General features: G+C 37.2%; 1 protein-coding gene across 2 annotated transcripts in view; it reads left to right on the top strand.

The window, feature by feature from the left end:
• Window positions 1-17880, top strand: part of LOC113120922 (ephrin type-B receptor 1-like) — a 175723-nt gene that overhangs the window by 88168 nt on the left and 69675 nt on the right. For both annotated transcript variants that reach the window (XM_026291064.1, XM_026291074.1), the window contains exon 3: window positions 8294-8975. In XM_026291064.1, the coding sequence (XP_026146849.1) occupies window positions 8294-8975 (682 nt within the window). The remainder of the gene's footprint in view (window positions 1-8293; window positions 8976-17880) is intronic.

Here is a 17880-nt window from a genome sequence, read left to right as displayed (position 1 = left end):
AATCTCATTTCCTGATCCCATTTGTTTTTGTTTTATATATATATATATATATATATATATATATATATGTGTGTGTGTGTGTGTGTGTGTGTGTGTGTGTGTGTGTTTGTGTGTTGTATTAAGTTTAACTTTTTCTGCCAGATAATTTGATTTGATAATTATATAGTCTGCATAATCCGCTTGGTTGTTGTTTTGTTTATGTTGCAGAGCAATGCATAATAAACACAAAGGGAAACATAATGCAATAAAAAAAGATTTTAATGGTAACTTGATTGCAACTAATTCTGAATCGCTTGTAGCTTAGCTTTAAAATTGCTTTCTATGCTCCATAGGTAAGTCATGTTGTGCACATGTTTGGTTTGTTGGCCTTTCATCTTTCATAGTTTTTAACTATGCACTCAAATTGAAGTGTGTGGCTAACTCAGTCCGTGTGCTTAATGTTCTGTTCTCTCTGGCTGTGTCTGGAGATTCATGTGATGGGTCCAGTTCTCACCTATAACAGTTAGAGATACTTTATTGATCCCTGAGGGGAAATTTACTCAGCGGTATAGCATGAAATACACTGGATAATGAAGCTATCCAAATTAAATCTGTAAAAGTGGAGTGTGTCTTTCCGTGTGCTTCTCTTTGATGTATTTGTGACCCCTCCTGTGTCCAGTAAATCCCAGCCGGAGAAGTGCTCAGCTCTAGTTGAGATCTGTGCTGATGAAAGTGTGCAGTCCAAGAGTTTATGAGCATGATCATTATAGTCCAAGCCAGAGGGCTTCAAAACAATTGTACTTTTGTCCTGCACATTGGACCGTTTTAATGGCTTCATCATCATTTTATAGACAGTCTGAGATTGTGGATCCTCAAATTGCCATTGCTGTCGATTTCTTTGTCGCTGTTTATTTGTGTGTGCCTCCAGTCTTGTGCAGGGAATTTTTTGTTATGTGTTTTGAGTTGGGATGTAACAATGTAACAAAGATGTTTACAAAATGAGATTGAAGACATTATACAGTAAATGAAATGGTCTTGTTTTATTAGGCTATTGCAGCATGTTTCTTTTTTAAATTGAAATATAACAAAACTAAATTGTAATTGTAAAATAAACCCCAAATTTGGCATCTCAACTGATTTAAATCGTCACATATTTGAATACATTTTTGACCGGCTCGCAGCAGGGATGGAAATTAGTAGAGATGCACCGATCATGATTTTTCATGGCCGATTTCAATACCGAATTTTTTTTTTACAAGCAAACTGGCCGATTCCGATACCAATTTCCGTTTTTTTTTTAATCTTTTAAGCAACAAACAAGAAAGAAGAAAAGTGTGCATAAACAAGATATTTGGTATTTAATAGGCCAAACTTGCTTTTGGTTATTGAAAACAATAACTGTAACCATCTGAAATTAACAGCAGTAACTGCACAATAAGTAGCCTACATTCAATACAAACATCGCTGTTCATTTTTGTTTGTAGAAACAACATTGTATCGCTACACATGTTTGACAGCTCTGGCGTGACGAGATGCGCAACAACGATGCATTAAAAATGCAGTGCGTTTGTTTGTCGACGGCGTAAAAGTTTGCAAGCCAAGATTTCTTTCAGTGATATTGTGTTGTACAGGGGACTTTTCAATTCAATTCAAGTTTATTCAAATACAATTATACTGGTGAATCCTTTCCTTTGGAATTCTGATTAATAAAAAGTTTAAAGTAATAGCTATTATTTGTATATAAATATTTTGTAACACTGTAAATGACTTGACTGCTATTTTTGATCGATTTACTGAACTTTTGAATTGAAGTAAATATTGACATAAAATGATAGTGTGTGTTTGCATTACAAAAAGGTAACACTCTTATTATAGAGATTTAAAGCATAACATTACGTTATGCCAAATGCCCAGACCGATTATGGCTGTGTTAGAGCTGTCTGTCTGTGCATGTGTGCGCATGACATTATGTGCAAATCTCTGATGGTATAACAGTTCGTGATGTGATATATGAGCTGGTGCTCTGCTGTGTCTGCCGTAGCCTGTGGCGTGAGTCGGGTTGAGTGATTGTGGTCATTTCAGCAGACAGAGAGACAAGCGTCCCTAGCCCAGGCTGGGGAGGGCCCAGCGCCCTGCTGTATTAATGGCAGTGCGTTGCCAGATTGGACGGGTCCGTATAATACAGATAAATCATCATTACAGAGGTGTGGGGGTGGAGGGGTGGGGAGTTGCTTTGGCAGTCAGGAGAGAAAAAAAGGGGCTTTCATTTGTGCCTAGGATCTCTGTAAAGTCATTCATCATGCCAGCTATGTTACACTCCCACCCCTCCACACCAGTCCCACCTCTCTCTTCTCTTCTCACTTCCTTCTTTCTCTCATCCCTCCTTCTCCTCCAGAGCAATGCCTTCCAGCTCTGCCGTCTCTGAGGGGGCTATGATACAGTCCTTCTGCCTGTTACCATCAAGCTTGGCAGTGTGTTTAAAGACAACATGCATTTACATTTATAATATAATGTATAAATGAATGTCTTTATATATTACATTTAAACAGTGAGAGAGTGAGATGGCATAATTAATTATGCTTTTCATAATACTGCATAATCAAATCAATAAAAAATATATATAATAATCTATTTTATATATATTTTTTTTCTTGATTAGGCAATAGTATTATTTTTTTTTCTCTCTCTCTTGCTCTTTAAATATGTGAAAAATGATGTACAGTAACAGAGGCGATCCTCCCTATACGCAAAATACACAAGCTGTGTATGGCCCCCGAAACACTAGGGGGCCCCCTTGCTCTCATAGATGATGTAATTTTAGTTTAGTTTTTTAATTTGGCCCATGGTTATGGAAACATGAATGATTATTATATTTTTTTTAATCCGGTGCGCTATCGCTCTTTCTTCATAAAAACCTGTCAAATCATGTAATGTGATTGTCGTACAGTCTTGCGCGAGACAAAAAAAAAAAATGAGTTGAAAGCGGAACGAGCCGCATTAGACAAAGTTTCTTAAGTGCTTTCCGAGGCGTGATCCAAAGACGGAGTGAACACTTACAAATGCGTTTCATTCTTTCGTTCATAACCACTCATACACCACTCCACTGCTCCCCGCCTCCGACACAGTTTTGCGTAGGGCCCCCAAAAGTCTAGGATCGGCACTGCACAGTAAGAATAAAAATGAATATTAAGGGAACAGAAATGGTCAATTTCTATTTCATGTTGTCTTTTTTTAAGATGAAAAGCATAAAAGAGAGGGTGGGATTGTTTCCCTGGTGTGTGACAGTCACTGTCTCTTTGAATTACCCGAAAAAAAAACAATTCAGCCTGATGCAATCAAAAGAGGTAAAATGAGAGTATATGTAATTAAACGTGGAGATATGAAATTGCTGTAAAAAACGTGACGGATATGTCATGAAATAGAAATAAATTACACTGTTCTGGAGTGCTATATTTTGACCTACCACTGTTATGGACAGTATTTCTCCTTTTTATCTTGTTTTGTCTAAATTATTTTTTGAATCGTGATGCTGCGTAGAAGGTTACATTCATCCCGCGGGTGTCTGCTCCCAGTAATCCTACATTTAACAAATATAAATCGTGCGAGAGGCATTACTTTAGAAGTGTGGAATTAATTCTAGTGAAGTAGATTTGCTTGAATGAACAAGTCCGCTACAGATGGCTTTTTATAACTGCTATTTTATTATTTGTTCTTTGCGATGCCTGCTTTATTGAATTAAACACAAGTCTGCTGAATAATTTTCAATGTAACATTAAAAGAATAGTTCACCCAAAATTAGATTTCTGTCATCATTTACTCACTCTCATGTTGTTCCAAACCCTTATGACTCACTTTTTCTCAAAAAAAAAAAAAAAAAAAAAAAAAACACACACAAATATAACAACAACAAAAAAAAAAAAGATTTTGAATAATGTAACTGGTTGCTCTTTTCCTTGCAATTAAAATAAATGGAAACTGGAGCTTTCAAAGTTCATAAATGATAAAAAGCATCATGAAAGTATGTATATTATATACACTATATTCCAAGTCTTCTCAATAGCTTTGTGTGAGGAACAGACTGAAATGTAAGCTGTTCTAGCTCATCCCCTTGCTGAGTTTGTGAGAGAGGTAGTGACGTCCAATATCATTCTTGAATGAATCATTCTTTTGAACTGAATATTTTCATTGAATGATCTGTTCTATATTTTATCTATTGGGCTGATATGGTTCTCAACTTGATGTCTGTAACCTGAAAAAAATCTGTAGTAAGAGTTCAAAAGAAAAATGAATATAGTACATGTGAGAGGAATGGGACACTTTATGATGCTTTCATGGCATTCCAGTCCATATTAATTTTAATTGCATAGACTTCAGTGGTGGCCAATGGTTTGAACATTCAAACTACAGTTTCATTGCAGCTTCTAAGGGCTCTACATGATCCCAGCCGAGGAATAAGGGTCTTATCTAGCGAAACCATCTGTAATTTACTTTTGAACCACAAATGCTTGTCTTGCACTAGCTCAACTTCACACATTAAGCGGTCAAGTTGGAAAGGTCACGCATGACGCAGGCAGAAGTACCAACCCTTGAAAATGAACATGCAAAAAAAGTCAAATGCAAAAGGTGAACCAACGATGCCGGATGATTTTGAAGTTGGAGGAGGAAATGAGATGGAGTTTTTCACCCTACCTTTTTGAACCACAGCACACAGACGAATAGCTAACTGCACATAAGCTTTCACAGTGATTATGTCATGTGTGAATTTGCAGACGTGCATGTAGAGCTAATGCGAAACATGCATTTGTGGTTAAAAAGTATATACATTTCTGTGCGCCTAAAGACAGAAAGACATGAACATCTTGGATGATACGGGGGTGAGTAAATTATCAGGAAATGTTTATTCTGGAAATGAGCTAATCCTTTAACACAAAAGAAGATATTTTGAAGAATGTTGGTAACCAAACAGTGGCTGAAAAAAAATAAAACATTCCTCAGAATATTGTCTTTTGTGTTCAACAGAAAAAAAGAAATTCATACAGGTTTGGAACAGCTTGAGTGTGAGTAATTGGTGACAGATTTCTCATTTTTGGGTGATTTATTTCAAATGTGTTTTGCTTTGCCTCACGTACATTTATTTATTTATTTATTTATTGTTCTGGAAGTAGAGATTATAGTGTTTTTGCCAACACTTCATGCATCGATCTTTTTTTTCCCCTCCTGGCTTTCAAGCTGCCACACAGATGCTGATCCATCACTGTTCAGATTAGATTTACTTGAATTCCACTTTTCTCCGTTTCTGCTTTCATAACGCACACAAACAGCAAAGGTATACATAGATCTTGATTGACAATCCTACATTTCAAAGTTAGCTTGGATCCGACTGTTATTTGGTGAGGGTCTGTGAGTGAGTAACCCTCCAGAGGCCACACACACTAAGACTAAACAAACAGCTCCCACACAGGTACACACACACACACACACTTCCTGTATGGATACCATAACTTTACCGCCCTCAAGAGTCCACTCACAAACCTTATAGGCCTATTTGTTTCCCTCTCCCACGGCCGTGCCACCTCAAGGGAATTCTGGGATATCGTTGGATGGTTCATTTGGTCAGCCTGCTCTGTTAAAAGGCACCGATAAACCACAGAGCCATGCGGTGGTGTGCCTGTTATCCAGCATTAACAGTGAACTGAACGGTTCAAGCAGCAAGCGATCAGGCACAGGCAACATGACCCTACTTTGACCTCACAGCTGTCCACCGCTGGGACTGAGGAACTTAGATCAGATCAGTAGTAAAGCATCAGGCTTTTAGCTTCATGGATTGTATCTGTTTAGACAACTATGGTAAAAACGAACATTTTTAATCATTTACTGTGTATAGTTTAAATAGTATAGTCTTTCTCCTGTAGAACCCAAAAGGAGATGTTGGGTTGAAATGTTGACGCTGCTCTTTTCCATGCAGTGACAACCAACAGTGACCTGGGGCCATCAAGCTTCAAAAAGTGTCAATATTATCATTAAAAATAATATATTATATAAGTCTTCTGAAGCCGCATGATGGATTTGCGAGGAAAATACCAAAGTTATTATAAGTTATTAATCATTGGAAGTCTTGCCCTCCACCACCGCTGTCAAATCTCATTCACATTTATGATTCAAATATTCTGTGTCTAGATGAACAAATGAGATGAGAGCGAGAGAATGATGGCAGGCTTTTCTTTGTAGAGCGAATTAACATTTTTAATAAGGATCACTTATGGTAGGGGGTTTTCAAACTGGTGCAATAAAAAATGTTATATAAATACATAAAAAAACATTTAAAAAAAACAATAAAAATAGACAATTTAAAAAGGAATTTAAATAATATGTGTCTTTTTAAAATGTTTTTGTAATTTTTGCATGAATTTGTTTTAATGCAAAATCTCCAAGAACTGTATATATATATATATATATATATATATGTCAAATTTGATGTCAAATTTTAACTGCAAAACTACGCTGCAATGGCATTTATTGTGTAAATCACACAAAACCGGTATTTTCCACACAATATTTCAAGAGCCAGTAAGATTAAAATTCTAAGCTTCCTATCACTGTTTATAAGTCCTGTACAATAGGTTTAAATGCATCCAAGGTTAAAAAACATTGTCATTTTGTCAAAATATCATTTTAAAATTACCTCAATTCTCAGAGATCCCCAAACGGTTCGCGCGAAGCTGTTCAAAAGAGCATCTGTTTGGGGTGAATTATGTCTTATTCCTCTCACCGCGAAGCAAACAGTAAAATAAAAAACTTGAACAGTCTCGCTGCTTTTTCTTCTGTGTGGGTGTATTCAAGCCGCGCGCTTCAGTTTGAATCTGAATAGCGCGTTCAGCGCGGGCCGTGGTCACATCAGATATAATGAAGGGAGACGTGAAAAACAGACATTGCGTTGTTTTCATATGGATTACTTTATCACAGAATATTTCAGGTCAGAGTTCCGTTACTCCCAAGACGGTAGGCGGAGATTATTATGCAAAGTGTTCCTAGTGACGTACATAGAGATGGGCAAAAGATTTGAAATCTATAACGACTCGTTTCAGCGATTCAGAGTTGACTCCTTACTTTAGAAGCCAATAACTTTATAAATAGTGTACTTTTTGGTTTAATTACTTTGCACATTGTTTACACTTATGGACAGCTACATCATACACTGTAATACAGGTAATTTTTGATTTCCCATCTGTGTGGCTCTTTCAATAATTTGGCTTAAATACAGAGTAATGCAAAAAAATAAAAAATTATAATAAGTATTTTATAATGTTATGCTTTTCCTCAAACAGTGTAAATATGGGCCTTTATGTGTGAAAATATGCTGATGGGTTTATATTTTAGGAGGGAAGGTTTTCATGAGGGCATCATCATATTTGAGGGTTTTGTGTTTTAATGCATCAAGCTGTCAGGCCCTTTTTGTAACTTAACATTTAAATGTACTGTCCACGGCCATCAGAAGAATTGTCTTCAGCAGCAGTCCAAACATGGCTGCACTCTCTTTCTTTCTTTCTGCCTGTTCCTTGTTTCACAATCTGCCAGTGGTGCTGTTTTACCAGGGTTACTGGAGGGCAGCCATATACTGCTTCACTTACTTCTAATTGTAATTCGATAGTGCATAATCTCAAATTTGTTACGCATCAAATTTTATAATATGGTAATATTGTAATGTAAGTGGCTGGCTGCACTTGGTCTGGACCGAAACAGATGGCCGCGGCTTCCTCGCCCACCTCAGGTGATTAGCGAGACAGATTTTGTGATCTGAAACTCGGAAAGAGAGACCACAGAGGTTTCAATAATCTCAGAGACAGAAAAAAAGTTTCAAAGTGATGTAGTGTTTAAAAGCTTTTAGATGGATTTTTGAGTGGGAAATATGGGGTTGGAGAGGTTTCAGGAAACTCAATTGGTATCAATATTTTATGAAAGGCAGAAACCTGTCTGAGTTCAGGCCATGGTTTCACATCGATAGCATCAAATGGACCATCAGTGATATTTCTCATCCTTATTCAACTTCAATGAGCACCTCTTGCAATTTTAAGATGAAAAAAGGGGTTTTCACACCATTGACCTGAACACAGAAAATTCTCTGGCTGCTAAAATGAACATTACTGTGTAGAATGTATTAACAAATTGACAAGAATTATGTGATTCAGTTCACCTTAAAGAATCAATCAGATTCCATTTTAGATTCTTTAATGTTCTTATGTAATTTTAATAATGTATTGTCATCTGCCATCGTTCCTTCTGTTGTGCTAAACCTCCTATTGTATTTCTTTTCCAGTGGGAGGAAGTAAGCGGCTATGATGAAAACCTCAACACCATCCGAACGTACCAGGTGTGCAACGTCTTTGAGTCCAGCCAGAACAACTGGCTGCTCACCACCTTCATTGCACGTCGTGGTGCTCAGCGCATCTACGTGGAGATGCGTTTCACTGTCCGAGACTGCAGCAGCATCCCACGTGTGCCTGGATCCTGTAAGGAAACCTTTAACCTATACTACTACGAGACAGACTCTGTCATCGCCACCAAGGGTACGGCGTTCTGGATGGAGGCTCCGTATTTGAAGGTGGACACCATTGCGGCAGACGAGAGCTTCTCGCAAGTGGATTTTGGTGGTAGATTGATGAAAGTGAACACGGAGGTGCGGAGCTTCGGCCCATTGTCAAAAAACGGCTTTTATTTGGCATTCCAGGACTATGGTGCATGCATGTCCCTGCTGTCCGTCCGTGTGTTTTATAAGAAATGCCCGAGCGTGGTGCAGAACTTTGCGATATTTCCAGAAACCATGACTGGGGCAGAGAGCACCTCACTGGTGATTGCTCGAGGGATGTGCATTCCAAATTCTGAGGAAGTGGACGTGCCGATTAAGTTGTACTGTAATGGTGACGGGGACTGGATGGTTCCAATTGGGAGCTGCACCTGCAAGGCGGGATTCGAGCCGGATAATGGGAACGTCTGTCGAGGTAAGACACTGGGTTTCAATAGTGTTGATCTTTGGTTCACTTAACTATGATTACTAATTTATTTTAGGTGTTTTAAATGGATCTTAGTCTCTGGTGTCTTGCTTAGCTTTTCTCACTACCTCTTTGTTGAATCTGTATGAATTTCTGTTTTATTTGATGTTTATTCTGGTTTGGAGCCGATTTACCTCATGGACCAGTATGGCATAGTCATGATATTTACCAGCAAAAAAAATTCTAGTTAGAAGATTGATCAAAGACTGGTTAGACTAGTAGACAAGTGTGGAAAAAAGCTTCCAAAACCCGACATTTGTTGGTGACCCAGTGACTAAGCTAATCTGTTTTCCTGGGCTCTAGCTCAAGAAGGTTCTGCAAGGTTCTGCTTTGATGAATGAACTTCCTGTGAATTGAGCTGTGAGATGCACAAATACGTGTTTTTTTATTTATTTATATATATTTTTTGATTTCCATGCAGCAGGTTTTGAGTTTGAGTTGACATATTCTGACATATAGAGTTGTAGCAGATTGTGGTGTTGAAGATTGTTGACGTTGGTTTAAGTGAGGCAAAGGTTGTAGCTAAATTCAAATGGGACCATTTATGAATTTGTTGATAAAAGTGGCATATTGGTCAACCAGTAGTATAAATATTATATTATGATTTAATATATATGTTCAGGTTGTGCTATGCTGGTAGGCAAATCAGACCCATAAACACAGTTTCAATTTTTTTTTTTTTCTTGTCTGTATTTAGTCGCTCTATTTTCATGTGGACACTGACACACAAATGGTTGTATTGTTGTCCCAAGGTCTGTGATTGGTCAATTTGTCCTTCACTCAAGGCCAGTGCCATATTGGATCCCTCAGGACCATGTGTGTGAGAAATGATAAGATCGATTGACAGACATCTGTCTCTGCCAACTTTTAGGACCACAGGTGCCTCTACACATAAATACACACATGCACGGGTGGCGGCCTTGTTGAGTTCATTGGCATCCTCAGGCAAGGTCTTCTTATCAACCAGAGATGGTCATGATGCATGTAGTCCTCAAAAATTGGCCTTTGCAAACTTGAAATGAATTTTACAGTGTCCAAACCAAATGCAATTTGAGCAGCAAATAGGTTTTTGTCTTCATTTTGACCCCAATGTTATTTTTAATTTTATTATTATTTATTTATAATTATTATTTTTATGTATAACAATTATGGTTCTGTTTGTATGCATTTATAAATCACCACTTATATATATATATATATATATATATATATATATATATATATATATATATAAACATTTTATATTGAACATTAATTATACTTGGATTGGTAGTATTTCCCTTCAAATTACAGTACATTACATGTACCTGGGTCTTGAAATGTGCATGCAAGGAAAACATCCATTTTAACTTAATTGAACTATCATTTCAGCTAATATGAACTATTTAACTGAACTTATTAAAGCATAAATTGAAGTTAAAGTAACAATATACCTTTAAATGGACAAAAACATACCAACATTGCTAGAAGTGACAGAAAAATGCTGAAAATGTGTCGCTGAAAACGTGTCATGTTGAGCCGTTTGAAGACGTGGTGTCAGATGTCTTCTGGAATGCTCTGTGATCTGGAAGAGGTGATAAAGTTGTCATAAACTTTGAAGATTAAAGATGGTTGAGGTTTTGCCGGGTGTTAGCGTCTGGTATAAAGTCTGTCAGCTAGAGATGGCCGTGGTTTTTAAAAGCCAGTGTGTTAGCGGATTAACGATTTTGCACACAGCAAGTCACCACTAATTACTGCTGCTTTGATCTGTGAGTTCCCATAAAGGCTTTTGATGGGGTAATATATTGCAGTTTGAACAGGCACACACACATTGCATTCTTATAAAGTTTCCATAAATTCCCCAGGGTTGAATTTTCCAGTGCAGGCAACCTGGGGTTATAAGTATTTTTTTTTTATGCTCATTAGTCTTTCGTTGATGGCCGTCTGGTTCCAAACCTTCCCACCCCCCTCTGCTTTCATTGGTCGATTTGGACCTGGAGAGAGTGATTAGATGTTGATTAGAGTAATTGGTCTTTTGGGTTAATGAAGGTGTATGAGCTTTTATACATGCCTCTCAAAGGAAGTCTGAGCAGCATTGTGAATTGGAAGGGATTGTTGCATACTTACTGCGTGCTGCACAAAATACAGTGTATGATGCCTACTTTATATAAAGTGAACAATGGTGTGCTAGTTGTGACATGAATTAAGCTTGTCAAATTACCTCATTAGTACCTCATATTTAATTTAGTGAGCAGTGTCCAGCTGATATTAGAAGTAAAACATTTTTTATTTAGCTTTTTTTATTTTGTTTATTATGTATGTATATATATATATATATATATATATATATATATATATAATTTTTTTTCAAACTTTCACATAGCATATTTGGGTTATGATAACATTAAAAATTCAAATCCAGATTTTGATTTTCAAAGATTTATAGAAAATTGTAACATGACCTAATAACTCGGTGGGTATTGCATTGCTCCTCCAGGTTATCCATGCATTTAGATAATTTGCATACTTTGTAATAGTTACTGCGAAAATAGTATGAGTAGTATGCTAGTTTACTATTTTGAACACAGTCAGTGTAACACCAGGAAATTTTCTCCCATTCTGCCTTTTTTTCTCTCTGTCACCCAGTTTCTCTTATTCACTCTGTCTGTCTAATGCACAGCTGGGTTTGTTATTTTGACCTGCTCAGAGGGAGTCTGAATAATCACTGTGTGTCTATAAGTACTGTATGTCCACATATCTGTTTTAGAGTCGGATTAGATCTCACCCTCAGGGTGAGAGATGATGGCTATCACCCAGAGTAAAATCAGCATATTAATAAAATAACCTCCTCCATTAGCCACTGCACTCAGATCAGCTTGGATTCTGCAGTAAAAATGGATCGGTCAGGGCTGGGTTGAGCCGAGACTGTTCTGGGATGCAGATTTGGCTCTGTATTCTGCAGGTGTGCGTCTTGACCACTCTGACAGAGGGGTGAGAGGTCGGACGACCCCTCACAGGCTGCAGAACTGAACAGAGATACACTCACCACAAGAGCTGTCTGGACCAACACATCTGGAGAAAGTGGACAGCTCTATACAAACACACACACACACACACAGCTTTATATGCAAATACAAATACATTCACAGAGCTTTATACAAAATCTGACTCTGTGTACAGACATACAGATATAGACTAATAAATACTAATGCTATATATTAAAACTAATATTGGAGTAGACAAATATGAAAACTTATAGATATAAGATGCTTTTCTGTCCATGTATTTTATGCAAATTTTGGTTTTAGTCTTTTGGATGGTTTTCCACGTTTCTCAAAATAGCATTTATGTTCAGAAGAAGAAAGAAACTCATGCAGGTTTAAAACCACTTTTGAGTGAGTAAATGGTGGTATAAAATAAAACACTATGACAGAATTTACAGAGAGCTGACAGAATTTTAATTTTTGGGTGATCTATTTAATGTTAATAAAACAACAAAACACAAAGAGAATATTAATCCCTGCTCTTAACTGAAGAAATGTAATACAGTTGCTTTAGGAATCAGTTCATGTAGTATTTTATTTGTATATTTCTTGAATGCTCCTGTTAAATACACCTATTGTATCCGAAAATGAAGCACTGTTTGTTGTTAATTGATATACACTAATTTGTGTAAAATGTGGGGTCTGTAATATTTTTTAAAGATAAGTGAATGAAACATTAGATATGTAATGTCTCTAATGCACACAAACACTCCAATTGTTTGATTAAAAAAAAAAAAAATTTGTGTCACATGATCCTTCAGAAATTTTAATATTCTGATTTGCTGCTCAAGAAGCATTTCATATTATTAACAACGTGGGCATTTTGAAAATGTTATGCATCCTTACTGGATAAAAGTATTCATTTGTTTAAAATGCATAAAAAGTAAATAATTATGTTTTGCTGTAATATATTTGCATTTATCTTATATCATGTATTTGATATTTTAATTACTTGCATAATTATTTGCATAAATTAATTTCACAACTTTGCTATGTAACTATAGACTATAAAGCTATAAATTTACAACTCCGCATTCAAATTAAAGTGCCCCTATTATGCCATTTTTACAGTTCCTAATATTATTTTGGAAGTCTCCTACAATAGGATTAGATGCATGCGAGGTCAAAAAATGCTTTCGTTTTTGGAAAATATTCATTTAATATCACCTAATTTTCCAGCGATTCTCAAACGATTCATTCGAAGCAGTTCAAAGATTCAGTCCATCTAAACCCCTCCTTTCCGTGAGCCTGCTCTGCTCTGATTGGTCAGATGGCCTAGTCTATTGTGATTGGTCTACGGCGTACAGCGCGTGTCGGACACAATATGCCTATTTTAAGCTCTATAGAAAATATAAACATCTATTATTTATCATACTTACAGGTTGTGATTCGGTGGAGCCAGCTGGTCCAAATAAACAGGATCCTGATCCATCTTTCAACAGCAAGCTGCTGCTTAGTGAATCCCGTGTTGAGCCCCCCGAGATCAGAGAAGCAGTTGTTAGTAGAATTATGCATTTATGGGCATGGTCAAGTTGATCGCGGATGGCTAACGTAGAACACAGGTGTGCATTATGCAAATGTGTTACTCTGTGCTGTGTAGCCACTAACGACTCGTTTCAGCTGTACAGTACATAGTTGATTCTTTAATTTGGGAGACAATAACTTTATTTATTGTGCACTTTCAGCTTTACAACTTTGCAGATCGTAGTCAGCTACATTACACACTGCATGAAAGGCAATATTGGAAACGGCATAATAGGGGCACTTTAAACCGACAAATAAACACACAAAACATGCATGCAGGCACTTGCAGCTTTATATATACACAGACAAAAGGCAATTGAAAAGCACTCTCAACATAACATAAACTCACATCTACTGCTCTATATACAACACACAATCAAGCATAGCCAAACACAGCAGAGCTCTATTAAAACACCCATAAACAACACACACATGCTAGTCATCGGGTACAGAAACACCCCTACACACACTGATACATTATGTCTAACAAACAGCTCATGATATCTGGAAGATCCCACTGATCTACAGGAGCTGAAGATTGTTTACATCTTTCAGATGGTGGATTCCAACCTCTGTTCCACTGAAATAATCCGCCACGCTTTTCCCGGAGAGAAGAAACCTCTTCCCCTCTCAAATATCTCTCGAAATGACCAAAACAAGTGCTAGCAGATGGGGGCCCTGTTTTGATTATGCATATTTATGGACTTGATGGTTTTATGATGCCGGCTGCCAAATTTGCAAAGCAAACAAGGAAGGATATCTGGACAGCAAGGCTTTTTGGTTCTAATTTTCTGAATTTGAAGACGTCTCTAATCTCTAAAAGCAATGATAAATTCAGATTTCACTGACATACTTTGTGATTGTTAATTTTGTGTTTATCACAGAACAAATCACCCACTATTTTGTTTTTCAAAATAACCTGTCTTTAGAGAAATCTAATCCCACCTGTAATTGCAGTATAATATTATTTTGTATTTTGTAGTATTTTGGACTTGCCGAATGCCGCAACTAAAATTAGATCTTTCTTTCTTTCTCTCTCTCTCTCTCTCTTTCTTTCTTTCTTTCTTATCATATATATATATGCATATATATGTGTGTGTATATATATATATATATATATATATATATATATATATATATATATATATATATATATATATATATATATATATATATATATATCAATCATAATTAGTGATATTATTATTATTATTGTTATTATGCATTTACAGTATTTAATCATTTTGAATTGGCTTTTGTATTCATAAGATTAATTTTACATTTTGGTTTAGGTTTTATTAAATTTGGTAGTTTTTTTTTTGTTGTAGTTGTAAATTAAAATTTTGCATTTATTTGTATTTTTTCACAGAACAGTAACTCTGCAGATTTACTCCTTTAGATATATGCTTTCACTTTCAAAACTTTGCAGTGGCTATGTGACCTCTGTTTCTCCGTCTCTCTCTCTCTGTCTCTCTGTCTCTCGTTTTCCCACTGCTCTCTCAAAAGTCATCGAGGACGTACGGTTTGAAAAGTGAGTGTGTTTTAAAGCTGGTTAATTACACATTTGAAGAGCGCAAACAATCCCCCCTCCTCTCAGCGCTGGCGCTCAGAAGTGCCACGGCTCCATCTCTGTGATCTTGGTGTTTACACCATGTACACAAAGCTTTAAAAACAGAAGAAGAGCACTTCGCTAGCTATGCTATGATGAAAGAGAGCTTTTTGGCTTCATGTTGAGGGAGGATCAACTCTGGCCGTGGGTTCTGGGACAACACTGGATGCCTTTTAACAGACACTTTAAAGTGGAACCTTTGAGCTTTCAGCTGCTGTGAAATCATGGGTTCATGAGATTCTGAACGCCCACTTCCACAAACACTCAGTTTATTAGTGTTTGATAAGACAGCATCACTCGTAATGAAGACTGGAGGAGGTTTGTTCTAATATTGTGCAACTTGATGAGGAGATGTGATCTTCATTTCTATCTGACTGGACTGGTTATGTCTTTCTGTTATATAATCATATCTATTTAACTGTCTGTCTGTTTATCGTTCATTCATTATGTTGTTCTGACATGTTGCTTCTGTTTAATGTATTGATATTAACTTCAGTTATTTTGACAAAGCCACATGTTCTTCTGGGTTCTTCTGCTTCAGCGGCCAATCAGGTCAGCAGTAAGCGTGGGTCAGTCATTGCTCTGGTCAGGGTAATGGTTTGGAAAGCCTACACCAGCACCAGAGGCCTGTACGAGGCCCAGAGCCAGAAACATGCAGGTGAAAATCTGTTTCCTAATCAATCAAACTGCTCAGCACACAGGCCAATGATTGATCGACTGCTAGTTCACTGCTGCACACTTTGGTTCTGACCCAAATAAGAAGCTTTTTCCCCCTGATTTTGGCATGTTGTTGAGGAATAAACTGCAGTTGCTGTGTGTTATTTTGAACGAATGCATGTGTGAAATGACTGACTACAACAACAAAAAAAGTCAACCTAGACCGAATCTTTGCTCTTTTTTTATGTGGTGATTGTGAGGTAAAATCTCTGGAATTTTTCAATACGCATTTAAAAATGGTAAAATCTGGAATATAGAAGTTCACACCAAAATGATTATGGTGCCATAATCCCGCGTGACTCTCTTCCATGGGACAGGAAATGATCCCCCTGAGATCAACAGCGGAGGATTTCCGTGAAGTCAAAATTTCATGATGCAAAATTCTTGTGATTTCAATTTTTTGATGCGGCTGCGGTTCTTATTCCATGGAAAAGAGAGGCCTGGATGTTCTGCTTAGTGTGTACAATGAATGAAATATTTGACAGACAGCTGTTTATAAACGTATGTACATATTCAAAAAGATGCATAAATCAGTCCACTGTTTATATATGTGATTTTTATTATGGATTCATTTAAGGTCAAACAGATAAAGCAGAGGGACAGTCGTCTGAAAGAAAAAAAATGTCCTGTCACTCAAGATAATGTTTTTTCCCACACCTCAGTTTTGCTCCTTTAGCTCACCCATGCTGGCTTCAGGCGCTACAAACAGCTGTCATCTTAAAGGGGGGGTGAAATGCTATTTCATGCATACTGAGTTTTTTACACTGTTAAAAAGTTGGATTCCCATGCTAAACATGGACAAAGTTTCAAGAAATGTGTACGTTTGAAGGAGTATTTCTGTTCCAAAAATACTCCTTCCGGTTTGTCACAAGTTTCGGAACGTTTTTTTTCGAGTATGGCTCTGTGTGACGTTAGATGGAGCGGAATTTCCTTATATGGGTCTTAAGGGCACTTCTGCCGGAAGAGCGCGCGCTCCCGTCTAGCGAGGCTGAGCACAGACATTTCACTGATCAGAGCGAGAGCGTCGCGAAAAGTCACAAAAGATGTGTGTTTTTGGTTGCCAGGGCAAGACAACCCTGCACAGATTACCAAAAAAAAAACAGCATTAAGGGACCAGTGGATGGAGTCCACTGATTCTTTAGCTCCGCCCACACGTCACGCCTCCAGCCACTCATGTTTTTCCGGGAAAAATCGGTACAGACTATCTTTCTCTTATGAATATAATAAAACTAAAGACTTTTTGGAGTTATGAAGGATGCAGTACTACTCTATAGGTACTCAAGATTAACATGATATTGAGTGAAAACGAGCATTTCACCCCCCCTTTAATGCTGACTGACCTGCTGAAAACACTGGCCAGAAAAAAAACATTCTCTGTGTGTGTGTGTGTGTGTGTGTGTGTGGAGACAGAAAAATCCACCGATCACTTCAAATCATCTCTGTCACCTTTCATAGCTGCTTTTTGACCAGGTTAAAGCAAGCACAGTGCAGGGGTAGCGTTCTACATCACAGACAGTTTCGGCCCAGAACCGGCCCACATTTGGCCCACATTTGGCCCGCATGGACTTCACGAGGGCCGGTTCTGGGCCGAAACTGCTTGCTGTCTGGGAAACACTAGTGAGCTCCCTACCTAGACAGCATTTTTAGGAATCATAGGCCTGCTCACTTCCATTTTCCAAACAGTCGACATCAGAATTTAGATTTCTTGTAAGACCTAATTCGGCCAAATTTTAAGTATTTGTTTAATTTTGTCTATTTTTTTTTTTTTTGCATACACTGCCATTTAAATGTTGGAGGATGTTGTTGAAGATTTTTCATTTCTTTGAGAGAAACACATACTTTTTATTAAGCCGCATAACTATTCAACAAAATAAGAAATGTTGGCAGTTAGTTTTTTTTAGCACCAGATCAGTGTTTTAGTATGATTTTTGAAGGATCATGTGAAGACTTGAATAATGATGTGGAAATTGTGTGTTTAGCA

Source organism: Carassius auratus, chromosome 2, assembly GCF_003368295.1.
Source record: "Carassius auratus strain Wakin chromosome 2, ASM336829v1, whole genome shotgun sequence".
Classification (NCBI taxonomy): Eukaryota; Metazoa; Chordata; class Actinopteri; order Cypriniformes; family Cyprinidae; genus Carassius; species Carassius auratus.
Note: the sequence above shows the minus strand (reverse complement) of the source record. Positions and strands in the feature narration are given on the sequence as shown.